Source organism: Papio anubis, chromosome 17, assembly GCF_008728515.1.
Source record: "Papio anubis isolate 15944 chromosome 17, Panubis1.0, whole genome shotgun sequence".
Lineage (NCBI taxonomy): Eukaryota > Metazoa > Chordata > Mammalia > Primates > Cercopithecidae > Papio > Papio anubis.
The window spans coordinates 55,836,996-55,852,463 of NC_044992.1; the positions used below are offsets into that span (position 1 = coordinate 55,836,996).

Sequence of the window (15,468 nt, forward strand, 5' to 3'; positions counted from 1 at the left end):
CTCTGGAGGCTAAGGCAGGAGAATCGCTTGAACCCAGGAGGTGGACGTTGCAGCGAGTTGAGATTGTGCCGCTGCACTCCAGCCTGGGCGACACAGTGAAACTCTGTCTCCAAAAAATAATAAAAATAAGAATAAGATCTGACATTTGCTAGGTCCTAGGCAAGGCATACCTTTGCATCTTATGAATCTCTTAATACCAAGTATTCATAACATGCTCCGCTTTTTGCAGTGAGTGAGACTTATTTGTACCCTCAGGGACCTTCTATTTAATACTTCACTGGAACGTATGAGTATATTAGTCTGTTCTCACCCTGCTGTAAAAAACTGCCCAAGACTAGGTAATTTATTTATTTATTTATTTATTTATTTATTTATTTATTTTTTATATTATAATTTTTGTAGCTTTATTGAATATTTGTGGGGTCAAAGGGTAGGGGCTGGTCACATCCATTCACTTATTGAGTACCCACTATGTTTTAATTACTATTCTAATTGCAATAGATATAGTAGTGAACAAGACAGACAAAATCCCTGTCTTCCTGGAGCTTCCAATACAGTGGGGGAGACCAGTGACAAATTCCAAGGAGGGTGTGGCCACCTGCCAGCTTCCTTTACTCCAACCATTTCCCCCTCTTCTTCTCTGGAGCAGTTCTGTCATGTAGCTCTCTGAAGCCTGTGATCTGATATATGACTCTGTAGCCCCACCACATTGCTTTGTTTTTTACAAACCTTGGAATTCTGACAGAATGTCAGAATTTTGTTACACAAGTCAAATCTCTCCATTTTGTTACACAAGCTTCTCCAATTCCATGGAGCCAGACTGACAAGAACTGACAGGTCACTGGGCCATCCTGCTGCCAACTGACAATATTTAGGAGGCTATGTGGAATGATGGAATCAACAGAGAAATTTGGGATCAGAGGACTCTGGGGTCAAATTTCTGCCTCTTACTGATTGTACAACATTGAGTATGTTACTTACTCTTTCTGGGCCTTGATTTTCTCTTCTGTAAAATGGATCATTACAAACTTCCTCTTGTTGTGACAGTGAAGACCAAATATGACAACAAACAAAGTCCCTAGCACAGGATAGGTGCTCAAATATGACTAGTTCCTTTGCCCTGGGTTCTAGAAAGATTCTAAAGTATACAATGAAGATGAATTAATCAGAACCCAGGATGAGAGACAAGAAGAATCACATGGTCAATATAAGAGGAGGAAGGTTAGTACTTGCTGCACTTTAAGGCACAACACGAGTATTCATAGATCACCCACATGGCCCTCTACTGAGCCACAGGGTGACTCCCTTCATGTACCATGAACTGGGTATGGGGCTTAACTAAACCTGCTTCACATCCTGGGGCTTGAGGTTGTAGCTTTTGCTCCCATTCCCACAGAATTGGCTTAAGATGGAAACAAGGCAGAAGTAAACCTGCAAAAGTAGGCCATCAATGGGCCCATGAGTGAAATGCTGGCAAAGACACAGGCAGAGCAAGTTGAGAAGATACTCTGAATGCTCAGATGAAGGTCCCATCTGGGTGAGAGTCAAAGCCATGAAATATGCCCCAAGAGGGAAGGATGCCCCAGGTATCCAGGCTGGTGGAATTTTTACATCCAGGGTAGAAGGAACAAGTAACCGGCCTCGTGGTGAATGGCTCACCAGGTGCTGAGAAGCTTAGAATCTCCAGCTGACAAGGACTCCAAAAGGTCATCCGCCCCAAGGATGACCTTCCAGAGCCCTTGCCAGCTAGAGAGTCTAAGTTCATTCAGTTCCCAAACCTGCCCTGGACCTAGCACTACTGTATAAGAAGCCCTCACGTTTGAACCAAGCCAAATACTTAAATACTCAGGCGATTTTTGTGGCCTGGGGTGGGGGCCAGAGATTCTGTATTTCAAACAAGCTCCAAGGAGATACCTATGCTGCCAGTTCGTGGACCACACTTTGAGTAACAGGGTCCTAGGCTGACTCTCTGACAGATGCTTGAATCTTCTCCACTATACTCCCATCAAGAAGTCATTACACATATGCTTGATTATCTCCTATTAAAGGAATGTCATTACCTCTGATGGGGCTCATTCAAACTTCATCCCTCCCACCTGAACAACTTGTGTGCATATGCGCATTTCCTAAGTCCTGTTATTAAGTTTTGCATCCTTGTCAATCCTTTGGTAGCTCTGGCAGAAAATGCTTACCTATGTCTTTACACTTTAAAGGTTATAACATTAACTATTGCTTTTTGGTAGAAAATACAGATGAATAAAGGGAAACATTCAGAATATCCATAATACTACCAACTGGAGATACCTGCTGCTGAAATATTGGAGTATTTCCTTCTAGCTCTTCCTTACTTTGATCTAAAATCTGATTCCTTTGTCTTTTCCTGGCAAAGTGTCACAGAACAAAGCTCAGCCGGGGGACTTTTCTCTGACAGCTTAGGACAATGGCAACAATTCTCCACTGGCTGATGCAGGACAACTGGCCTTTCCCACTAACCCTGTGGCTCCCACTCCTCACAGGAGCAAAGTTTGGGCAGAGATGACACGGAAGAAAACTCAGGCCCCCTGGGTGACGATGACAATACTGACATTGAGCTGGGGGCTGTTTTTCTAAGACTAGGTAATTTATAAAGGAAAGAGGTTTAATTGACTCACAGTTCAGCATGGCCGGGGAGGCCTCAGGAAACTTACAGTCATGACGGAAGGGAAAGCAAACACATCCTTCATATGGCGACAGGAGAGAGAAGTGCCGAGCAAAGGGGGAAAAGCTCTGTGAAAATGGAGGAGGTAGTTTTCAGGTTCTGGTCACTGACTTTGCCCTTAAACAGAAAGATATTAAATCATACTCTGCACTCTGAATTTGTGTTTTTATTTGTATAATAATTTTCATCCTCTGACCATCCCTCTACCCCTCCTGTTCCTTTTCTGCTTGTTCTATTAATGTCAGCACAATTGGAGATAGAGTGGGACATGATCCTACTTAATTTGGAAAAGAATATGGGGGCTATAACTGTTTGCAATTTGATGCTTTGAAGTAAATGGTATTTTTGGAGAGGAAACTCTTTTCAGAAAGTATCTCACAACAGGGTACTGAGATATGCTACAACATGGATGAACTAAAAAACATTAAGTGAAAGAAGCTAGATGCAAAAGATTGAATCTTTTATGTATGAATTGTATGTGTCTAAATGGAATGAAATGTCCAGAAAAGGCAAATCAGTAGAGATAGAAAGTAGACTAGTGGTTGCCTGGGGCTGGAGGTGGGAAGGAGGAGTGACCATAAATGGGCACAAGAGATCCTGTTGGAGTTTTGGAAATGTTTTAAAATTGGATTATGATGATGGTTGCACAACTATGTAAAGGTACTACAAATTTTTAAATTGTACATTTAGACAGAAAAATATCTATGGTTTCAACTAGATCTTTTAAGACCCCATAGTATCCAATGAGATTGTTTTCCTCTCAACTTATTTTTATTTTTTATTTCTGCAGAGTGAAACATTGAGATAAACTTCTGTTTTATATTATTTCCCTTTTCTGTGTCTTGTATCACAGCTCTCCATCCTGCTGAAAAACCAAGATGATCTTGATAAAGCAATTGACATTTTGGATAGAAGCTCAAGCATGAAAAGCCTTAGGATATTGCTGTTGTCCCAGGACAGAAACCATGTAAGTAGCCCCTGTCATGGTCTGGCAGCTGAAGACAAAGCTTGCTTTCCTTAAGGAACTTGTCTTGCCCCCTTGATAGACGTTTTCATTCCTCAGCCACTGCCAAATTGAGAGCATAAGCGCAGCACAGCCCACTTGTCAGCAGCCAGTGAGCATTCTGCATTTGATTTCACCGAATAGCCAGATTGTCAGTGTTAACATTGCATCTAAAGGTTATTTGACTTATGATGAGGGAGGAAGGAAAATACTTTATGATAAAGAATAAAATTCTTGTGCTCTAAATTTATGTTTTTTCAATTAGATTTTGACCTCAACAAGAGAAATTTGATTTGTTTGGCAGAGCCAATTAGAAAGACTGTCAAGGATTTGAGACTGTTATGCTTTATAAACCCAACTCCCACAACTCCTTGCCTTTCCTTTAGGACACTTGTAGGAAACAAACTTTTCCTTTTGTTCAGTGGAAAAAGCCATGGGTTGGGAGCCTCTTATAATTTATCAGCTTCTGCTTTACCCAATGGCAGGCGGTCTGTGGGGTGTCAGAAATGGGGAATTATCACTTACGCACAGTTTCCTCTCCTGAAGGATTCCTGGAGGCCTGCATTTCACAAGAATGCTTGCAATCTGTATCTGTCTTCCAATTACTGATTCCTCTACCAGTTTTCTTCAGATGCATGTTTCTGAAGGTTTCTTGGCACCATTTCCTTTTCTTTATGTGGACAGCCAACATGGCAGCATAACTATGGGTGTAGTGACTAGGACAAAGTTTAGGTGGAATGCTGTGCATGCTGACCATTTCTTTTCTTTATTTTTGAGACAGAGTTTTGCTCTTGTTGCCCAGGCTGGAATGCAATGGTGTGATCTTAGCTCGCTGCAACCTCCGCCTCCTGGGTTCAAGTGATTCTCCTGCCTCAGCCTCTCGAGTAGCTGGGATTACAGGTGCCTGCCACCATGCCTGGCTAATTTTTGTAGTTTTAGTAGAGACAAGGTTTCACCATGTTGGTCAGACTGGTCTCAAATTCCTGACCTCAGGTGATCCACCCACCTCGGCCTCCCAAAGTGCTGGGATTACAGGCGTGAGCCACAGTGCCTGGCCATTTAAAAATTTTTTTGTAGAGATGGGGTCTCACTATGTTGCCCAGGCTGATCTGAATTCCTGAGCTCAAATGATCCAACCACCTTAGACTTGCAAAGTGCTGGGATTACAAGTGTGAGGCACTACACCCAGCCTGTGATGAACATTTTTCTATGTTGTAATTATAATTTGTAAGGATGCGTGTTTCACTTGAGTGGATATACCATAATTTAATTAAATAACCATTTTTGCTACTGTTGGGATACTGAAACTGCTCCTGTTTTTTGCATTTATAAACATTACATTTGGCCGGGCGTGGTGGCTTACGCCTGTAATTCCAGCACTTTGGGAGGCCGAGGCGGGTGGATCATGAGGTCAGGAGATGGAGATCATCCTGGCTAACACAGTGAAACCCCGTCTCTACTAAAAATACAAAAATTAGCCAGGCATGGAGGCGGGCGCCTGTAGTCCCAGTTGCTGGGGAGGCTGAGGCAGGAGAATGGTGTGAACCCTGGAGGAGGAGCCGGCAGTGAGCCGAGATCACACCACTGCTCTCCAGCCTGGGTGACAGAGCGAGACTCCGTCTCAAAAACAAATAAAAAATAAAATAAAATAAATAAACATTTACTTTTAAGAGTAACAATGGTAATGTTGGTGATGAAATCTTTTCTCTAGAACTTCCTTACCTAGACTTTAGGTTTCTTAATAAATGGAAGAATCATGATCTAAAATTGCTGTGTGCTCAGGAATCCTCACCTCTAGAACAATTACTTCTCCTAATAACTATCTGTGGTAGAATACCAGTTTTGTTCTTTTTTTTTTTGAGGCAGACTTGCTCATATGCGCCCGGGCTGGAGATGCGATGGCGGATCTCAGCTCGCCGCAGCTCCGCCTCCGGGTGCCGCCATTCTCCTCCAGCAGCTAAGGACTGCAGGCGCTCCCACCACCGCTTCCAGCTGGATTTTTGTATTTTTAGTAGAGGCAGGGTTTCCTGCTTTCCAGAGATGTCTCGATCTCTGTTTCAGAAATCCACCGTCTCGGCTACCTCCCAAAGGCTAGATGTGGGCTTGAGCCACTGGCCTTGACAATTCTGACTCTTTTCATTTTCCAATCTGTCACTTGGACTTTTTTTTTTTTTTTTTTTTGGGGTGAGTCTCACTCCTGTTGCCCCAGGCTGGAGTGCAGTGGTCGCGATCTGGCTCACTGCAACCCTCCGGCTCCCAGGTTCCAGTGATTGCTCCTGCCTCAGCCTCCTGGGTAGCTGGGGATTACAGGCACGCCCACCACACCTGGCCTAATTTTTGTATTTTTTAAGCCCAGAGACAGGGTTTCACTATGTTGGCCAGGCTGGTCTCGAACTCCTGACCTTGTGATCTGCCTGCCTTGGCCTCCCAAAGTACCGGGATTACAGACATGAGCCACTGCGCCCGGCCGTACCAGTTCATTTTTTAAATACAAAAACGGAGAAGTGAAATGGAAAAATAAACTAGAGGTATATATAAGGCTACAGTTTTCATTAGTAGATTCAATAGACATAAAATCACTCTGCCACATTGCTCTAAAGTTTTTCAGAGGGCCCTCTCCATTTCTTTACTTACTTAGTGGAAGAGCAGGACGAGCAGTATACCACAGTGTAAGGACTGGCACCAGCCCAAAGATCATACCTTAAGTACACTGCTCCAGGATAAAATATTACCTGGTCTTCATCACCAACGGCCCCAGAAGAGGGATCTTAGAATTATTGTAGTCCTTAGGAAACCTCACCCGGGTTCCTCCACAGTTGGAAAAAATTAGAAGCCAAGCAGAAAGTATAATATTGTCCATGAGGAGAACTTGTGAGTTGTTGTATCATTCTATTCCCCGCAGCTTCGAAGATAACTGAGCTAGAAAACGTCCAGAAGACAAAGTTTTCAAGGAGTTGGAGTCACTTTCATATATGAATAGTGTAAAAGTTTAGAACTCTTGGCTGGACACGGTGGCTCACGCCGGTAATCCCAGCACTTTGGGAGGCTGAGGTGGGTGGATCACTTGAGGTCAGGAATTTGATACTGGCCTGACCAACATGGTGAAACCCTGTCTGTACTAAAAATACGAAACTAGCTGAGCGTGGTGGCATATGCCTGCAATCCCAGCTACTCGGGAGACTGAGGCAGGAGAATTGCTTGAACCTGGGAGGCGGAGGTTGCAGTGAGCTGAGATTGTGCCATTGCACTCCAGCCTGGGCGATGAGCGAAACTCCGTCTCAAAAAAAAAAAAAAAGGTTTAGAACTCTTTAGTCAGGACAGACAGCCTAAGCATATATAATCAGAGTCTTTAATGCATTTAAGAGCATGGATAATGAAGACACAGATTTATTCATCTAATCTCAATTTGGATGAACTTCTTGAGTGTTGAGCATTATCTTAGAACAAAAAAGAAATCATTTGTATAACAAGTGATAAGCCAGGCTGGGTAACATAGCAAGACCCCCATATCTACACAAGTTTTAAAATCAGTCGTGGTGGCAAATGCCTGTAATTCCAGCTACCTGGGAGGCTGAGGCAGGAGGATCACTTGAGCCAAGGAATTCCAGGCTGCAATGAGCTATGATTGCACCACTGCACTCCAACCTGGATGATTGAGCAAAACTCTGTCTCAAAAAGAAAAAAGATGATATATGTGGCATCTATTATTCTGAAATTGTATAGCTTCAAATCAGATTTTTAAAAGGGCTTTAATAAATTCATGGATGGCAAAGCTGTAAATTTAATTAAATCACCTCAGATGCTTTCACAGCTATCATAACTATCATGGTCTTCCATGCAAATATCTCTTGGTACCACCATTAAAACAGAGGACTGGACAGGATGCTCTTGGTGATCCAGTGTGCCATTTCTTATCTTACATTCCCATGTAACAAACTAAAGCAAGCTCTCTCCCCGCTTTACCTCCTCCCTGCATCGTTGAATCCACTTGCCAAATCTTTTATTGAGATAATTTGTGGGTAGGCTTTTTCCTATCTTCCAGTCACTGAAATCTTGATACACGTGGTTTCCTGGTAATTTTTCATATTGTTTGTGTTAGCCACAGCACACTTCTACCCAGAGTCCTTTAGTGAGGTTTTCATGGAATGGTCACTGTCTTCTATTTGTTGTCTTTAGAATGTTCTGCTAGCTACACAGTTCATACCTGTGGGCTCTCCTGTCACTCTATATATTCTCAGGCATAGTCCCACCTTCCTCCTTCCTCTCTTTCCCACTTCTGAGTCTTATTCAAGGTGTCCTAAACCCTTGCAGCAACCTTATTTTTATTTACTATACCATTCCCTTTGCCCCCTTAAATTGAGGTTTTCAAAATTTGGCTGAGTATTACAAAGTATCAGTGCTTGGACTCTTATGTCCAGAGGTTCTGTTGGTCTGAGGTGTCAAAAGCTCCACAGGCGGCTGGGCACAGTCGCTCTCCCCTATAATCCCAGCACCTTGGGAGGCCGAGGAGGGCAGATCACCTGAGGTCAGGAGTTCAAGACCAGCCTGACCAACATGGAGAAAACCCATCTCTACTAAAAATGCAAAAAATTAGCTGGGCGTGGTGGCACATGCCTGTAATCCCAGCTACAGGGAGGTTGAGGCAGGAAAATCACTTGAACCCGGGAGGCAGAGGTTGCGGTGAGCCGAGATGGTGCCATTGCACTCCTAGCCTGGGCAGCAAGGGTGAAACTACGTCTCAAAAAAAAAAAATTAGCCGGGCATGCATGGTGGTGCACGTCTGTAATCAGGAGGCTGGGGCAGGAGAATCATTTGAACCCGGGAGGCGGGTTCTGTCTCTAATAAAAATACAAAAAATTAGCCGGGCGTGGTGGCGGGCGCCTCTAGTCCCTGCTACTTGGGAGGCTGAGACAGGAGAATGGTGTGAACCTGGGAGGCAGAGCTTGCAGTGAGCCAGATTGCGCCACGGCACTCCAGCCTGGGTGACAGAGCAAGACTCCGTCTCAAAAAAAAAGCTCCTCAGGCAATTCTTGTGGGCAGCTAGGGTTGAGAACCATTACTTGCAATTGAGGCATGACTCACTTCTAAGACCTGGCTACTCGAAGTGTCGACCATGTAACAGCAGTGTCAGCATCACCTGGAACCTGGTTAGAAATGCAGGCTCTGAGCTCCACCCCAGACCTACCGAATCAGAATCTGCACTTTAACAAGATTGCAGGTGATTCATATGTACATTAACGTGTGAGAAGCTCTGCTTTGAGACCTTCACTGATTCTCTTCACCTGCTTTCTAACCTGTTGCCACAACCTCAAGCCTTTTATTTTACAAATCTGCTTGTGCTGGCCATTGAAATTCAGCTTTTAGATTTTTTATTTATTTTATTTTTATTTTCATTTTTTGAGACAGAGTCTTGCTCTGTTGCCCGGGCTGGAGTGTGGTGGCGCGATCTCGGCTCACTGCAAGCTCTGCCTCCCAGGTTCACACCATTCTCCTGCCTCAGCCTCCCGAGTAGCTGGGACTACAGGCGCCCGCCACCACGCCCAGCTAATTTTTTGTATTTTTATTAGAGACAGGGTTCCATTGTGCTAGCCAGGATGGTCTCCATCTCCTGACCTCATGATCCACCTGCCTCGGCCTTCCAAAGTGCTGGGATTTATAGGCATGAGCCACTCCCGGCCTAGCTTTTAAATTTTCTAATTGAGGGCCGGGCGCGGTAGCTCAAGCCTGTAATCCCAGCACTTTGGGAGGCCGAGACGGGCGACTCACGAGGTCAGGAGATCAAGACCATCCTGGCTAACATGGTGAAACCCCGTCTCTACTAAAAAATACAAAAAACTAGCCAGGCGAGGTGGCGGGCGCCTGTAGTCCCAGCTACTCGGGAGGCTGAGGCAGGAGAAGGGCGTAAACCCGGGAGGCAGAGCTCGCAGTGAGCTGAGATCTGGCCACTGCACTCCAGCCTGGACGACAGAGCCAGACTTCGTCTCAAAAAAAAAAATATTTTCTAATTGAGGGTTTAGATTGTATGTCCTTTGGTACACATTTCAAATTCACGTTGCTATGATTTATTGAATTCCCACTATGTGTAAGGCCCTGCATTCAGGCAGGTGGCAGGGTGCTCATCATTCACCTCTTCTTTGAGTGCAAGGCTGTGGCCCTCCCTTGCCCTTCACTTGCCTGCCTCCCCAGTATGTGGCTTTGACTGTTGTTTCCTTTTTGACCCTTAGCAGAGAGCTATTGCACATTGGAGGCTTCAGCAAGAACATTCACTTCCCCTTGGTTCTGACTTCCCGTTAGAGCAAGGCAGTTTTTCAAGACAACCTGCATGTGATAAGTCTGGCAAGGGGACTACGGGAGGTTGCTTGGCAGCTGAACTCTCCCCTGAGAGCGGGAAACCTTTTTCCTGGAGGACAGGATATAGAGTTTGTTTAGATCAGACTTTTATTGTTAGGGGGAGGTAGAGGAGATAGAGGAGCAAGTAGAAACTTTGAACCAGCTTGTTTAAATCCTGAGCTCTCACCCCCGCTCTCACCAGTGCCCTGCTTATTTGTAATCACATCCTGACATCACTTGATTACCTCCAGGGTTTAGTTTTAAGCTTTCTTGGTGCAAAGGCCCCCCTTTGTTGCTTAGTTTTCTCTGTGGTGGCTGGACTGGGCCAGGTGGAAAGAGTGAGTGGGTGCTGGGAGGATTGCTGACCCTCGTCTCAGGCCCTTGACCTCTGTCTGGCAGAATGGTACTTATGATAGCTTTTCTCAATTGAACATGATCCTGAGATGATTTACATGTAAACCCTGGAATCTTCTTTTTTTTTTTTTTTTTTTTTTTTGAGACGGAGTCTCACTCTGTCGCCCAGGCTGGAGTGCAGTGGCCAGATCTCAGCTCACTGCAAGCTCCGCCTCCCGGGTTCACGCCATTCTCCTGCCTCAGCCTCCCGAGTAGCTGGGACTACAGGTGCCCGCCACCTCGCCTGGCTAATTTTTTGTATTTTTTAGTAGAGACAGGGTTTCACCGTGTTAGCCAGCATGGTCTCGATCTCCTGACCTCGTGATCTGCCCATCTCGGCCTCCCAGAGTGCTGGGATTACAGGCTTGAGCCACTGCGCCTGGCCTCTGGAATCTTCTTAATGTTCAGGGAGTGATTATGGTTGGGAAAAAGAAGCATATTGAGCTACTTTTAAACATACATATATAAGCTGGGCATGGTAGCATGTACCTATAGTCTCAGCTAACCTGGAGGCTGAGGTGGGAGGATCCCTTGAGCCCAGGAGTTTTGAGTCCAGCCTGGGCAACATAGCAAGACTCTGTGTCAGTCAATCAACCAATAAGATTAAATACATATATAGCAACCAGAATTTTGTTGGGGAGGCAAGTTGCCATCATTCATTTTCTATTCTGACTCCCTCTTCTGCAGAAATAATTTTCTGCTACTCTTCCTAAACTCTCTGAAGAATTTTATGAGAGGGTACTTACAGCTCTCTTTTGTTTTGCAGATTATTACAGGAATGCCTGTTATTCCTCCATGTCTGGATCATCACCTGTTAAACTGGGGTGCTAGGTCTCAGCGCTCATATATCATTGAAGTTGTAAAACTACATTGAGCAAATAGTGGTTTGCGGAGACAAATAGAGGAGTCAGATTTGGGGGAAAGCTGGGTAACTCATGTATTAAAAGCATGAAGGTGGCTGAGCGTGCAGGGAGTCCTTAGGAAAAGGGTGAGAAGGCCTTGATAGGCCTGACTGTGTAAAGATTTAGCTTGGCCTTTTTTCCTCTTCTTTTACAGAACAGTTCCTCTCCCCACTGTGGGGTGTCCAGACAGGTGCGGATCAAGGCTTCCCAGTCTGCAGGGGATATAAATACTATCTACCAGCCCCCCGAACCCAGAAGCAGGCACCTCTCCGTCAGTGAGTATTTCACCCCTTTTTTCTCGCCCTCTATTTTATCTGCCCACATTTTAAAAAAGCAACAAGTATTTGTTAATTAAATAATCATCAAATATTTATTGACTATTACTCCTCGTGGAGTAATCCTCTATGCCTTTATTTAGAGAGGAAGGGCAAAGAAATAACTGGGATGGTATCCTGACTCTCAAGGAACTTAAAATATAGTGATGTAGTAGTGTGATTAAATTCCTTTTAAACATTCCTGAAAAAGTGATCGCCTCAGACGTCTACTTGAAGACTTCCAGCTGTGTTTACACTCACTTTTGACCATTCTTGTGAAGAATAGAGACTTATAAAGTTAGGAGTCAGGTCTAAGTTTGAATTTTAACCTTAAACCTCTTGCTTATGATTCCCGAGAAGTCTTTATACTTCAGGGAAGATGCTGACCAATGAAACTTTTGAGATAGTCAAGCTTAGTTGTCTGGGAAGGAAAGGAGACTGTTGACATAGTACAGTCATTTATCTGTATTTGTAGGAGATTGGTTCCAGGACTCCTGTGGATGCCAAGATCCGTGGATGCTCAAGTCCCTGAAATAAAATAGTGTAGTATTTGCATATAATTTACCCACATCCTCCCTTATAGTTTAAATCATCTCTGGTTATTTATAATACCTAATATGATGTAAATATTATGTAAATAGTTCTTATGCTAAATTTTTATTTGTATTTTTTTTGCTATTATTATTTTTTTAATAATTTTCCACATATTCTCAATCTATGGTTGGTTGAATCCACAGATGCAGAACCTGCAGCTATGGAGGGCCAACTGTGTATACAACCCTCTGCTAACTAGTCAGAAAGCTCTGTGGCTGCTACTAGTCCTTCCCAGGACAGGAATCTAAATCAGGCCTGTGAATTATTACTAGTTAATCCAGGATTCCTGTGGATCCCACTTTTGAGAGTCTGGGGAGAAAGCCCATTTCTTGAATTGTGAAACTTGTATCAAAAGGGAAATCTGGCCTTATCAAACATCATGTGGAGCCTGCTGCCTTAATGTTGTGGAGACCCCTGCTGCTGCTAGAAAGCCAGCTTTGCCTTATCCATATAGGTAGGATTGCTTCAAATTGAACTGTCCTCTGAAAATCCTGAGCTGAGCTTGAGAGATCTAAGTACTGTTTCTGAGTTTGTCTGTTTGCAATATGCCTTATGAGGGAGTTGCAGGAAAAATATGTTGCCGAGGTACTGACTTTGCCTTATTGAGTAACTTCTAGAATCCAGGCAAGTACTGGTACTAAGTATTGCCAGGCTGAAAGTCTGTATATGCATTTCAGATTTCTGTAGATAATTGGGGGATGTGTTGGTTGAGGAGGGAGAGCTAGTACCCTAGCAAGGAGAGCCTAGCCAGAGCATCTCTGGCCCTGGAATCTGGGTGCCTCAGAGCCTGGGAAGCTCTGCCAGTTTGGCCTCTTTTCCATAGTCCTTGTGGAGATTGAGGGGATGGAGGCGGGCAGCATGGTCTCTTGTAATCAGTAAGGATTGATGGGGCAGTAACTGGGTCTCCTGCCCCCAAGCAAGAACCTATGATATGTGCATGGAGACAGGGGCTAAATACTCAGCCACTGGACCCTTCCTCCATGTTATTGGGAGCTATATATAGAAATTATTTTCCTAGCTGAGAATGCTGAGGAACGAGATTTCTGTGAAGTAGTTCCTGTTTATCTGGAAAATGGGCAACACGGCCTCTTAGCATACCTAGATCCTTCCTTCATTCAGCAAAGCATTAAGTACCAGCCATTGGGCTGAGATGAATGCTGCAGCGAAGCATGTGGAAGAGCAAGGGTGGCTGGAGCAGATTCAGCCTGGGAGAGAAGGGCTTTCACAGAACAGGCAACACCAGAGCTGACACTCCAAGGAACATTTACTGAACATCAAGTAGAGATAGATATCTCAGGCATAGTAAGGAGCACCTGCCAGGCTGATCACAAAAGAACTTGGTGGGTTCCAAGAACCCCAGGGACTTTGGAGTGTGTGTGGGGTAAGGTAGATGTGGCAAGAGAATGGATGGAACCTGTGAGCCTTTCCATAGAGCCAAGAAATGGGAGAGATGATTTCTAACTGGAATGATCTGGAATATGCATTCTGAGGGGAGCTGTCCCAGCTGGACCTTGAAAGATTATGGAGGATTTCCATAGGGGACAACGGGAGAAAGGGCTTTTAAACTACGTCTGTGGAGAGCTCACTATACTTCAGGTCCAGGCTGGCTGATACATTTGGAGGAGGAGTAGAGAAGGCCAAGAAAAAGGATGCCTGGGTGTTTTCTAAGGGACTCTTAACTGCACTTAGGCTTTTTTGGTAGGCAGTGGGAAGCCACTGAAAATGTTTGCCCCTGATACCCATCACCATTATAATATTTATCATGTTGTCTTTTTTTTCTTCGAGACAGTCTCACTCTGTCACCCAGGCTGGAGTGCCTTGATGCCATCTTGGCTCACTGCAACCCCTGCTTCATGTGCTCAAGCAGTTCTGCCTCAGCCTATTACAGGTGTGCACCACCACTCCCAGCTAATTTTTGTGTTTTTAGTAGAGATGGAATTTCGCCATGTTTACCAGGCTGGTCTCAGACTCCTGACCTCAGATGATTGCCTGCCTTGGCCTCCAAAGTGCTGGGATTACAGGCGTGAGCCACCACGCCCCAACTATCATGTTTTCTTATCTCTCTTCCATCATTCTACATTTTTGTTCATTCATTCAAAAGATAATTACTGGCTGGGTATGGTGGCTCATGCCTGTGATCCCAGCACTTTGGGAGGCCGAGATGGGTGGATTGCTTGAGCCTCAGGAGTTTGAGACTAGCTTGGGCAACATGGCAAAACCCCTTCTCTACAAAAAATACAAAAATTAGCCAACTGTGGTGGTGCGTGTTTGTAGTCCCAGGTACTTGGGTAGCTGAGGTGGGAGGATCACTTGAGCCTGGGAGGCAGAGGTTTCAGTGAGCCATGAATGTGCCATTGTACTCCAGCCTGGGCAACAGAGCGAGACCCTGTCTCCAAAAAAAAGTAATTACCAAAATATCTACTATGTGCCAGAAATATGGGAAGCAAAAAAGACACAGGCCCTGTCCCTGTGGCCTTTGCAATCCATGGAAAGACTGACATTTACTTGTTATGATGCCATTAATGTGTAATTACAAACTGTGACTGAAAGGTGTGTGGTGCTGCAAGTGGGCTATAACTAAGAAATGGCCTGGGTATGGTGGCTCACGCCTATAACCCCAGCACTTGGGGAGGCCAAGGTAGGTGGATTGCTTGAGGCCAGGAGTTTGAGACCAGCCTGGCCAACACAGTAAAACCCTGTCACTACTAAAAATGCAAAAATTAGCTGGGCGTGGTGGTGAGTGCCTCTACTCCTAGCTACTCAGGGGACTGAGGCAGGAGGATCACTTGAGCCTGGGAGATCGAGGCTGCAGTGAGTGGAGATTGCACACTGTACTCCAGCCTGGGTGACAGAGTGAGTGAAACTCTGTCTTTAAAAAAAAAAAAGAAAAAAAGAAAAGAAAGAAAGAAATGGTGGACTATAACTAAGGGATGGGACCTGATCCTGATCTTGGGGCCAGGAATGCCTTAGGCATGAATGAGATTTGGGAGTTAGGCAAAAGGGATGCAAGGGAAGAGGGTTCCAGACAGGGGATGTTACAAGAGCAGAGGCCTGATGGCAAGAGGAAGTGTGGTATGTCTGAGAAATGGAAAGAAGTCTGGATAGCTGGAGAGCTGGGAGCAAGGGGAAGGGGAGAGCAGGATGAAGCTGGGGAGGGAGGCAGAGCCTTGTGGACCCTGATTAAGATTCTGATCATTGCATGGAAAGCAGTGAAAAGCTACTTTAGAGTTCTTA

The 15,468-nt window shown here is 44.8% G+C and overlaps 1 protein-coding gene across 10 annotated transcripts in view; it reads left to right on the top strand.

Annotated features, from left to right (window-relative positions):
• MAP3K3 (mitogen-activated protein kinase kinase kinase 3) overlaps nt 1-15,468 on the top strand; it is a 76,289-nt gene that overhangs the window by 35,156 nt on the left and 25,665 nt on the right. For all 10 annotated transcript variants that reach the window (XM_017950853.3, XM_017950855.3, XM_017950857.3 and 7 more), the window contains 2 exons: nt 3,552-3,665; nt 11,481-11,601. In XM_017950853.3, the coding sequence (XP_017806342.1) occupies nt 3,552-3,665; nt 11,481-11,601 (235 nt within the window). The remainder of the gene's footprint in view (nt 1-3,551; nt 3,666-11,480; nt 11,602-15,468) is intronic.